The sequence below is a fragment of the Bison bison genome, unplaced genomic scaffold, assembly GCF_000754665.1.
Source record: "Bison bison bison isolate TAMUID 2011002044 unplaced genomic scaffold, Bison_UMD1.0 scf7180017864235, whole genome shotgun sequence".
Taxonomy (NCBI): domain Eukaryota; kingdom Metazoa; phylum Chordata; class Mammalia; order Artiodactyla; family Bovidae; genus Bison; species Bison bison.
Window position 1 is genome coordinate 8,278,436 of NW_011494807.1, and position 11,516 is coordinate 8,289,951.

Consider the following 11,516-nt stretch of genomic DNA (forward strand, 5'->3'; position numbering starts at 1 on the left):
AGACCTAGAAGGGGTAGAGTATGGTGTGTTATTAAAAAAACAACAACACAGAACTGGCAATATTTCAGTATGGCTGAAGCCCAAAGTGGCACGAGGTTTAAGATATGAGGGAAGAAAGAAAGGATCAAGTCAGGAAGGGTCTTGTTTGCTGTTAAACCTGGATTGTATCTTAACTGGAGTTGAGATCCATGATGATCAGATTAGGTGCCTCAAGAAATATGTGATTACTGTAGAGAATTGTGAGGGGTCACCATTGGACATGGAGACAATTTAAAAGCTTGTAGCTATCCTGGGAGAAGAGATGTTGGTGAATATTAAATCAGTGACGAGTGGTTTTTAATCAGTTGAGTAAGTAGGCTTGATTGATGGGATGTGGGAAATTAGAGAGCAAGAAAGGAGGACTGATTTAGATGGATGGTAATGCCATTTACCATGAGATAGAGAACACAGAACATTTCAGTTTGGGATGTCTGATTTGGTATATGTAAGTCAAGCTGGCCAGGAAGTGGTTGATGATACTGCCCTGGAGTTGAGAAGAGAACTTAGTTGAAAAGAGTAACTAGTATGCGTGTAGTTAAAGCAGTAGATAGGATTCAGTTTTATTAACTGAGAAGAATCTTGAATGACACCTGTAGTTGTTCATGTTAGGTTGTAGTGTATGGTATATTAGGAAGTGTAACATCTGAAAAGGACTGATACTTGCATTGACATGGACCTTAGCTGCCTAGGCCAAAGGGAAAGAGAAAAGGAAGTAAGCAAACAGTATAATCATTAAGAATTCATAGTCTTTCATTGTTTAATTTAGTATATGTTTTTTAATGTCATTATTTGAGCCACAAATAATTTTGTTCTTAGAATGGAACAGTGTCACTTTGGACAGCTGCATGAAAGTGTGTTCATCTCTTTTCCTTATGCAATGGAAGAGACTGTTGAAAGCTGAATTCACTAATCACAATGAATACAAAATATATTTCTGCTTTGTAACTTAAAAAAAATCCTATTAATACTACTTAGTCATATTATTATTATAGGACTTCCCCTGTAGCTCAAACGGTAAAGAGTCTGCCTGCCATGCAGGAAACCAGGGTTCGATTCCTGGGTTGGGAAGTTCCTCTGGAGAAGGGAATGGCAGTCCACTCCAGTATTCTTGCCTGGAGAATTCCATGGACAGAGAAGCCTGGTGGACTACAGTCCGTGGGGTTGCAAAGAGTCGGACACAACTGAGCGACTAATGTACATACACATAGTCATATTATAATTTTTTTTGCTTGTTAGCAATCCATTTTTAAAATTTGAGTCTTTATAAATATAGCAGTATTAATATTTGATCATATTTTTGATGTCTTCAGATGTTTGAGTGACATCTTAATAGTAAACAGTAATTCATTCTTTTTTTGCTAGATCTCCCTATTCATTCCTTAAATAGGAATTTATTCAACTTCTATCTGTGAAGAACTGTGGTATCTCTAAAATGTTTCAAAAAGAATGGAAGCATTAGGCTGAAGTAAATAATATTCTTCATTCTATTATTTTCTTTTTGTAGGAACATTCCATACTTATGATAGATGAAATCAATGATATCCGAATTATTGGAGCCATTACAGTGGTGATCCTTTTGGGTATCTCAGTAGCCGGAATGGAGTGGGAGGCAAAAGTAAGTAATGGTATCATTGGGACCTCTGTAAATGGTGAGTGTAAAAACTTTTAGAGCTTATGTTTTAGGTATGTTCTAAGGTGTGGTAATACCTTTAGATTTTGAAGGTTCCTAAGTGGCCATTTTCAAAGACAAATAAGGTCATTTCTGTTCGGCAAGGTGGGGAGTATTTGGAAATAATAGTCATTTAAAGAGGTAATCAAAGAGTATGTAAGGAAAAATGAATTATGGGGTATGTCAGAGGGAGTTACTAAAGGTAATATCAGTACTATAATTTTTTTCTGTATTTTAACATTTGTGGTGTTAGTGCATCTAACACGCACATCTTTAACTCACTTTGGAAATAGTTGGCATGACCCTACTTTTGCTCTCCATTTTCCCCCAGTGTATTGAATATTCTGAGATTGTTCCTTTAACAAAAATTTATTAAGCATCTGCTTTGTACTTAGCACTGTGTGAGGCTCTGGAAAAACAAGACAGAAGTCTTTTCCCTTAACAGGAGTTATATTCCAGTGGCACTGAATTGGTGTATTGACACAATATGTTTGATTTTGATTTTTAACGTTTAAAATTTCAGGCTCAGATTGTTCTTTTGGTGATTCTACTACTTGCTATAGCTGATTTCGTCATAGGAACATTTATCCCATTGGAGAGCAAGAAGCCCAAAGGTTTCTTTGGTTATAAGTGTAAGTAAGAAAGAATTTTTTTTTTTTTTTTTAAGGTGCACATTATAGCATTCTAGTGTTAAATCAATTTAGTACATTTTTCATATTTTGCAATGTAATTGAATTTGGTGTAATGACTAACACTAATTCACAGTCCAGTTTAGTTTGGTTTCTTTATGTTTATAGTATAATTGGAGTAAAAAAAATCACTTTTATTTATATCTTTCATTTTTCATCATTAGCAAAATGAAAAGTGATAAAACAGAGAAATCAGTGCTACCGAGGAAAAGTGCTTTTGTTCTCATTTGGGGAATTTGTTACTGAAATTGTAGCTTCTGTTCTAATGTTGCTTTTCCATTCTTTCAGTTGTATTTAAACATAATAGTCTAAAAGTGCCTGAGACTGTGAAAGCAACTAGAAATAGTTTCTTGATGTAATTCTACAGTTTACATTATTAATTGTGTGAGAATTTTCCAGTTTTCATCTTCCATAACCCTTTTCATTCTGCCTCTTAACTTTCACTACAGGTGTAATTTCCGTGTCATTTATTATTTTATAAAGTGTCTTTCTGTATCTCTGCCCCACTCCCTCCACTGAGCTGCCGTTCTGAACCTGTCTCTTCAAGGCAGAATGAAAGCCAGAAAGAAGAGTTGCAATAGCATCAGAGTTGCTTTTCCCTTAGAGTAAAGGATCTGCCTGTGTTAAATTGACAAAAACTCCTTGTTTTTTTAGTCTCCTGACTCTCAGCAACATTCTGTTTAGCTGTCCCATTCTCCTTTGATGTCAGACACTGTTTTCTAGTGAGTTCTTTCCTACCTAATTCTCTGGTCGCTATGTCTTTTACTCCTCTTACCCCTTCTCTTCTCTCTTCCTCTAAATGTCGAGTCGTACAGTGTTGTCCTGGGCCTTCTAACTGTATTCTTTCCTTTGGCAATATCTATTCTCATGGCTCAAAATGCTGTCAAGAGACTGACATGTTTCTATTCCTTGGTCTCTCCTTCAAACTCCAGATATAAGTATATATTCAACTGCTTATTTGATGTCCCTCCTAACTAACCCTTCTTGAACTTCTCCATCCTGATACATGAAAGAAATCAGGATCTCAGTGTTTTCTACTTGCTGTCTTTCTAATCCTTCTCTCATCAGTACATTATTCTCCTATCACTAAATTGAACCACTACAGTAACCTTCTAATTGGTTCCCTGCATCAGATGCTGATCCTTCAGTCCATTGTCTCTGCAGCATCCACATAAGCATTGATCATAGCATGTCATTTCCATGACTCTGTGCCCACCTTGGCTTTTCATTATATTGAGGACAAAATCTAAACTCTTATAAAATAAAATTTTGCATGCTCTCACCCCTGCTGATATCTTCCATTTCATTTCATCTCCCCTGTACTGTGAGAGCTTTGCCTTCTTTCAGTTCTTCAAAAGAGATAAACCTTCTTCCTGCCTCAGGGCCTTTCTATATGTTGCCGGTTATTCCTGGTGTACTCTTTCCCTGGAACATCACATGGCTGATTCCTGCTCCGTAAAGCCTCAACTTAAGTGTTAACTCCTTAGTTGCATCACTTTAGCTTTGTGTAATAAACACATTGAATTAGATCATCTCTCTCTGATTATTTGTCACAACACCCTGTTTCCATTGAGTACTTTTACTGCCTTTGGAGAAGGCAATGGCACCCCTCTTCAGTACTCTTGCCTGGAAAATCCCATGGATGGAGGAGCCTGGTAGGCTGCATCCATGGGATTGCTAAGACTCAGACATGACTGAGCAACTTCACGTTCACTTTCATGCATTGGAGAAGGAAATGGCAACCCACTCCAGTATTCTTGCCTGGAGAATCCCATGGACAGATTCATGGCAGGCTATGGGGTCGCAAGAGTTGGACACAATTTAGTGACTAAACTACAACTACTACTACTATTGATACTTTTAAGTTCCATGAAGGTAGCTTGTTGCTACTGGACTTCCTCAGTACCTTGAGATACCAGATGGCTCCACTATTGGCACATGGTGTATACTCAGATACGGGATGGATGGATGAATGGATGGATGGATGACAGTTTATTGTTTGTTTCAATTTGAGGACCTATTAGAATAGATGGAAATAGTAGGAACTAGTTGACACTTTCATTATTATTGAAATGGAAAGGACCTTTACCTAGTTTGTCTTAGCTAAAAATTGTCTAGATGCCTGATGGATAGCTTCAAAATTCAAACAGTTCACCCCTAAGAAGTAGAGAAGACAGTACAGATAAGTTGTATGTAAGGGAAAAAAACAGTTCCAGGTTACTGTGATGTCCTTTTTGTTCTTCTATCTGCTTTCTTGTTTCTTTGACCTCTTGGCCTGTCTTAAGAATCAAGTTAGAGGTATTTCAAACATAATTAGTAAGGTATACAAAAAAAACAGTGCATGAACCAGATCACACCACCATTTTGGCTGTAAACTGTTTTCCTCATACAAGAAAAGAGGAACACCAATACTTGAATTTGAAAATATTCAAGAATTTACCAGTTACTGGAACTGAAGAAATGTTAGGGATCATAGATCACCACTTACTCTTAACCTGAAATTTTATGGCCTAATCTGCTATCCATTAATTTCCAAAAATCTTTTATTCTCTATAGATGAAATATTTAGTGAGAACTTTGGGCCAGATTTTCGAGAAGAAGAGACCTTTTTTTCTGTATTTGCCATCTTTTTTCCTGCTGCAACTGGCATTCTGGCTGGAGCAAATATCTCAGGTGATCTTGCAGTAAGTATTATAAAGTACTTTACTGATTTCATATAAAAGTGATATACATATATTTATTTTTAACAGTAGACTTTAAAAAATGTTTTTGTCTTCTAGGATCCTCAGTCAGCCATACCCAAAGGAACACTCTTAGCCATTTTAATCACTACGCTGGTTTACATAGGAATTGCAGTATCTGTAGGTAAATAACCTTACATTTCTCTATGTGTCTCAGTCATTTAATGATGTATATACTATAAGTATTCATTTTCATGATATTATTTCTAACTTTTAAATTAAGAACTATTTCAATAAAAAGACATGGAGTTTTGTATTTTACTTCAAAAGTACTTAAGTAAACTAGTGGTGACTTAATACATGTTGTCTAAGCCACCAAATCCTCTATTGTTTCTTGTCTGGGATTTTTATTTAATTATATAGTAAGTTAGAAAGTTATGTGAAGTCTCATCTGCAGATTCTTAAATTTCACTGAGACATATTTACAGAAAATATAATTCATGTGTAGAAGTAAATGAATTTTACTTTCTGATCTTCACAAATTTTAGCATATTTTTGTGTATGATGATTATTTTTTATATTTTTATATAATCTTACTCTATTAAGATTGTTTCAAGGCCATTATGCAGAACCTGACATTTTTTACCATAAAAATTTGATTTCAATTAATAGGAGATACTACATTGAATGAAAAGTATTACTAAATTAATGAAAATGATTTTAAGCTATTTTAATACATTGATGGAATCATATTATAGTACTTGAAGAAAGAACTTAAGAGGTCAGTCAGTCTCTAAATCTTTTATGTGTGAGGAAGCCAGTTTTGCTGCCAAAAATAAGATAATAGCACTGCCTCATGACAAAGAGGGTTTTGGTGTTTTTATTTATAAGTAAGTAAGTAAATAATTTTGAAAGTCTAAGATAGGTTCTTTAACTGAAACATTCTAGTCTAGAAAAAAATTTAATAACTACTGATTTTATATATAATTTGCATACAGTGACTATAGATGCTGTCTTGTCTTGAATTTATTGTACATTCATGAAATTAAATACTTTATTCAGAAATCATATTCCTAAAGTACAAGCACTATATTTAATGTCTAAATTCTAAAATTCAGGTTTTACGGTTAAAAATTTTAAGCATACTAGAAGAATAAGTCATAGTCTAGTACTAATCAAAAGAATCACAAACTCCAAATTCATTAACTATAGAATATATATTTTTCATAGTATTTGATTATTCAGTCTGCTGCAAATCTCATACTGTATGTTTTCTTTTTTTAATTTTTTCATTTATTTTTTATTGCAGTAGAGTTGATTTACAATGTTGTGTTAATTCTTGCTTTACAGCAAAGTGACTCAGTTATATATGGATGTACATTATTTTTACTAATCTTTTCCATTATAGTTTTACTAGGATATTGAATATAGTTCCCTGTGCTATATAGTAGACTTCGTTTTTTTATTCATTCTGTGTGTAATAGCTTACATCTGCTTACCCCAGAGTCCCAGACTATCCCTCCCCGACTCCTCCCACCTTATATTTTCGTATTATCAGGGTGGACTTAGTTGATACAAAGGTTTAAATAGAATTATATAATTCATTCATGTTTAAATTACTTTTCCTCACAGAAGATTGATATTACCTCAAGTCTGATCTTTGGCACATTTTAAATATAAAGTATTCAGAGTATGTGAAACTGTTTCTGCCATTTGGAACTCTTTCAACATAGTGTTTCTGTATTTGCTTTAGGACATTTTAATCAAGTAGTACAGGAAATGATTTTGCTAATATATCATTTTCACAGTGATGATTACAAGATTTTTAAGTATATACATATACATACTTTATAAGGTTTCATTTCCCTGACTCAATACTGGGGACCATGATGCTTTCCACATTCTGTTCCAGGTAAAGCTTCCTTAATTGTAATACACTGTATTCAATTACTATTATAAGCAAGTACATACCGTCAGTACCATAAATTTCTTTGTGGGTGTATATAATTTTGAAGTGAAGGTAAATGTTAGCTTGATGATTTGTCCTCATTGTCACTCGTGCTTCAGGTTCGTGTGTTGTTCGGGACGCTACTGGGAACGTTAATGACACCATTGTAACAGAGCTGACAAACTGCACTTCTGCAGCCTGCAAATTAAACTTTGATTTTTCATCCTGTGAAACCAACCCTTGTTCCTATGGCCTAATGAACAACTTCCAGGTGAGCATAAATTTGTATTATACAAGCGTTCTGTGTTCTTCTGGAGGTCAGACTGCTGTCAGTTCTACCATTCAGAGTATAGCGGAAAGTTTTTGCTATTGCTTTATACTCATACATCAGTGAAGACGGCATGCAGCTCATAGTGCATGCTCAGTCGCTCAGGCATGTCCAACTCTACACAACCCCAGGGATTTCAGCCCGCCACATTCGCCTGTCCATGGCATTTTCCAGGCAAGAAATACTTGAGTGAGTTGCCATTGCCTCCTCCAGGAGACCTTCCCCACCCAGGGATTGAACCAGGGTCTGCTGCATTGATAGGTGGATTCTTTACTACTGTGCCATCTGGGAAGCCCCATGTAAATAATTGGGCAAACAGAAAAATATAAAAGAATGAAACCTGAGCCTGTTCAGGGGCAAAAGGCCCCCAGAGGGCAACACTTCTGTAATAAGGTATAATAAATAGTAATTGTATATAGTATACTGTTTGAGAAAGTAAGAAAGCGTCTCACACATAGTCATATGTGCTGGGCCTATTTCTGGCTTCTCTGTTGTGTCCCATTGATCTTTGTGTCTGTCCTCCCAACAATGCGATACTTTCTTGAGTACTGTAATTAGATTGTCAGTCTTAAAATCAGGGAGCTTGATTCCTCCTGCTTTATTCTTTTTTCAAAATTATTTTAGCTATTTTAGTTCTTTTGCTTTTTTAGATACATTTTAGAATAATCTATGTTTATCTACAAAAAAGTCTTGTTGGAATTTTGGTAGGAAATGCATTAAACTTGTACATCAATTTGGGGAGAACTGATAGCTTTACACTGTTCCAGTCCATGAACACATATATTCTACTCTTTATTTAGATCTTCTTTGACTTCCTTCATCATTATTATGTAGTTTTCAGAATATCAGTCCTGTATATTTTTTGTTAGATTTACACCTAAGTATTTTGTTTTTATTTTTGACCGACTTAAATCCGTACTAACTGAAATGAATTCAGCTTTCTGATTTGAGATTTCTCCCTAATTCCTCTATATATAAATGCCCTTTTAAGTATTGATCAGTATCAGCAGTCTTATTTAATTAAATATGGCTAATATAGTGATGCTGTGTTAAACCACCATTGAACAGCAGAATTAAATTATTAATGCGTGCTTAAAAGTTTGTGAACTAGTAAACATATGAACTCTGTAAAGATTAGTAGTAGTAGTAGTAGTAGTTTAGTCGCTAAGTCATGTCTGACTCTTGTGACGCCATAGACTGTAGCCTGCTAGGCTTCTCTGTCCATGGGATTCTCCAGGCAAGAATACTGGAGTAGGGTGGCCACTTCCTTCTCCAGGGGATCTTCCTGACCCAGGAATCAAACCTGAGTTTCCTGCATTCAGGCAGATTCTTTGCCAACTGATCTACAAAGGAAGCCCCAATAAAGATTAGTACTAGTGCTCAAGTATTTGCAGGCTATCAGTTCTGCTTTTTATTTATTCTATTTTTGTAAAATTTATGAGTTTTAGATAAGATTTATAAGATGAAAAGGAACTACTAAAATTTGGAGGATATTTTGAGAGTTGCTTGATAATTCTCAGGATGCTAGAAAGAAAAAACTCAAAGGTATAGATAGATTCAGGAGATTAAAACAAGATATTTTGTGGTAAAGTTGTAGAATAGATCTACAAATTCAAAGTGGAAAATAAAAATTCTGCTTCCTCGTGTTTTTCTAGTAATACTTAAACCTAATAAACAGAATAGTTGTGGATTTAATGTATTTCAGAACATTATGTAGAAATATTATGTAGACATTTTATGTAGAATCTGTGTGGTTTACATGAAAATTTTTAATGGCATTATGTATATTTTCTTTTGTTTAGTTTCAAACAATGGGCTGCACTTTCAGTGGTTAAAAATATTGAACTCAATTATGTAACAATGTTTGTTTTTTTCTAGTCACAAGACTAGGCAAAATCGTAGAATGAAAGAAAGTATTCATGTCCAGCTAATTATTCAGGCCAATTCTGACATTGATATTGTGTATGAAAGACACAAATGTTGGTCTCTGCCCAGTGACTGAAAACGCCAATCAGATTTCTGTGTTGTTGCCTTAAACTACAAAAGTATGTTGTCTTTATTAAGTCTAAGTATGGAAAGTATGGACTTAATCAAAGTATAGGAGTTTGGTATATGTAAATATGCTTTTCTAATTTAAGTAAATTTTTTAAAAGTACTTTGTAAAGTGATAAGAGAATGGAAAGAAAATTCTGTCAAATTATTAATTGCTTGTCACTTGGAGAATGAAGAATGGTGACTAGAACATTACTGAGGAGCATATAAATGGAGACTCCATCATGAAATCTATACAAAGGCACACTATATAATGCTATTTTGCATTTAATCGATAAATATATGTACATATAATTGAGTCACCTTATCTTAAATATTCAATTTTATTTAGTTTTATGTTTCTTATTATATTTCTATATTTTAATGTCCTCAGAAAACTTTGACTCACCATTGTTTAATAAACAAAGTGTGATGATCGTTCACTACTAGTAAAATTTATAATGGATAGATCAAATTAACAGTACCTAAATCCATTAAACAGTTCTTGCAAATTGACTTTATATTTTGACAGATTTTAAAGGCACACAAGGAACAGTGCTATGAAAACCTACCCTACCTACTTATCTTCATTTGTATTTATTAGTTGTTTTTCTTTATAGGTATAGTATTTTTCTCAAACCAATGAGAATAAATTATAGACATCACAACATGACAGTCAGATTGAAGTATTTAGAACATTCTTTACAAGTGTGGTTGAATTATCCCACCCAAGTAATCCCAGTGTTGATGAAATACTGTTGTCTAAATATATATTCCATATTCATAGTTCCTCACTTGTTCCACTAATGCCCCAGGTCATGTTTTCCTGATCCAGGATTCAGTCTATTGTAACACGTGGCCTTTAGTTGTGTTATTTTAAAATGCTTTAACCTAGAGGAGTTCACAGCTTGCTTGTTTTTAACCTTTCAAGATGCTGACATTTTGAAGGGTTCAGGCAAATTACTTGGCATTATGCTCCCCAGTTTGGGGTTTATTTTATTGCCTTCTCATCATCTAAGTTCGTGATGTATTTTTTTAAGTTTAACTTCCTTATAGGGAAATGCTTGAACATGTTCAAAGAGAGAAAAAGCAATCTAATGTACCTGACATACCCGTTTTCTAGCTTCATCAGTTATTAAAGCATGGCTAGTGGTGTTTTGTTTATGACCCCCAATTCACAGATTACTTAGAGGCAATTCCTAGACTTACATCTTTTTGACTGGATATTTCAACTTTTAGCTTAAAAAAAATGAGGATTCTTTAAAAACAAACAAAAGACATAACCATGATACCAATCTACTACCTTAACGTCAAAAAAAAAAAAAGAAACAACCTTCCTGACAGAAGTGTCTCATACCAGTTTGGAGTATTACTGTGCACCTTCGTCTGATTAACTGGCTACGTCTACCTACCAGTTGACTAGAAATAGAGGTGAGAGGAACAAATTAAACAAGGCCATGGAGATTGTCAGCAAAATCCAGAGATAGGGTTTCTCTAGGAGAAATAACATAAAAATAAGAAAATTTAAAGAAAGGATGACTCTATGGATTGAAAAAGACTTAAGACAAAACCACCAAATATAAAGTGTAATCCTTTTGTGGATCCTTATTTGAACGAACTATTTTAAAAAGCAAGAAAAGAGAAAGAATTTGGGAGTTGTGGATGCGGTTGAGTATTTGATGCTGTTAAAGAATTAAGCAGTTTTTAAGATGTGACAGTGAGTCATAGAGGATCCTGCTGTGATGTATGTCGGAGAGTGTTTTGCCTATGTTCTCCTCTAGGAGTTTTATAGTTTCTGGTCTTACGTTTAGATCTTTAATCCATTTTGAGTTTATTTTTGTGTATGGTGTTAGAAAGTGGTCCAGTTTCATTCTTTTACAAGTGGTTGACCAGATTTCCCAGCACCACTTGTTAAAGAGATTGTCTTTAATCCATTGTATATTCTTGCCTCCTTTGTCGAAGATAAGGTGTCCATATGTGCGTGGATTTATCTCTGGGCTTTCTATTTTATTCCATTGATCAATATTTCTGTCTTTGTGCCAGTACCATACTGTCTTGATAACTGTGGCTTTGTAGTAGAGCCTGAAGTCAGGTAGGTTGATTCCTCCAGCTCCATTCTTCTTTCTCAAGA

At 34.5% G+C, this 11,516-nt stretch overlaps 1 protein-coding gene across 1 annotated transcript in view; it reads left to right on the forward strand.

The window, feature by feature from the left end:
• SLC12A2 (solute carrier family 12 (sodium/potassium/chloride transporter), member 2) overlaps window positions 1-11,516 on the forward strand; it is a 113,423-nt gene that overhangs the window by 58,233 nt on the left and 43,674 nt on the right. The window contains exons 10-14 of the mRNA XM_010846348.1: window positions 1,544-1,654; window positions 2,232-2,340; window positions 4,954-5,081; window positions 5,178-5,262; window positions 7,146-7,297. Coding sequence (XP_010844650.1) covers window positions 1,544-1,654; window positions 2,232-2,340; window positions 4,954-5,081; window positions 5,178-5,262; window positions 7,146-7,297 — 585 coding nt within the window. The remainder of the gene's footprint in view (window positions 1-1,543; window positions 1,655-2,231; window positions 2,341-4,953; window positions 5,082-5,177; window positions 5,263-7,145; window positions 7,298-11,516) is intronic.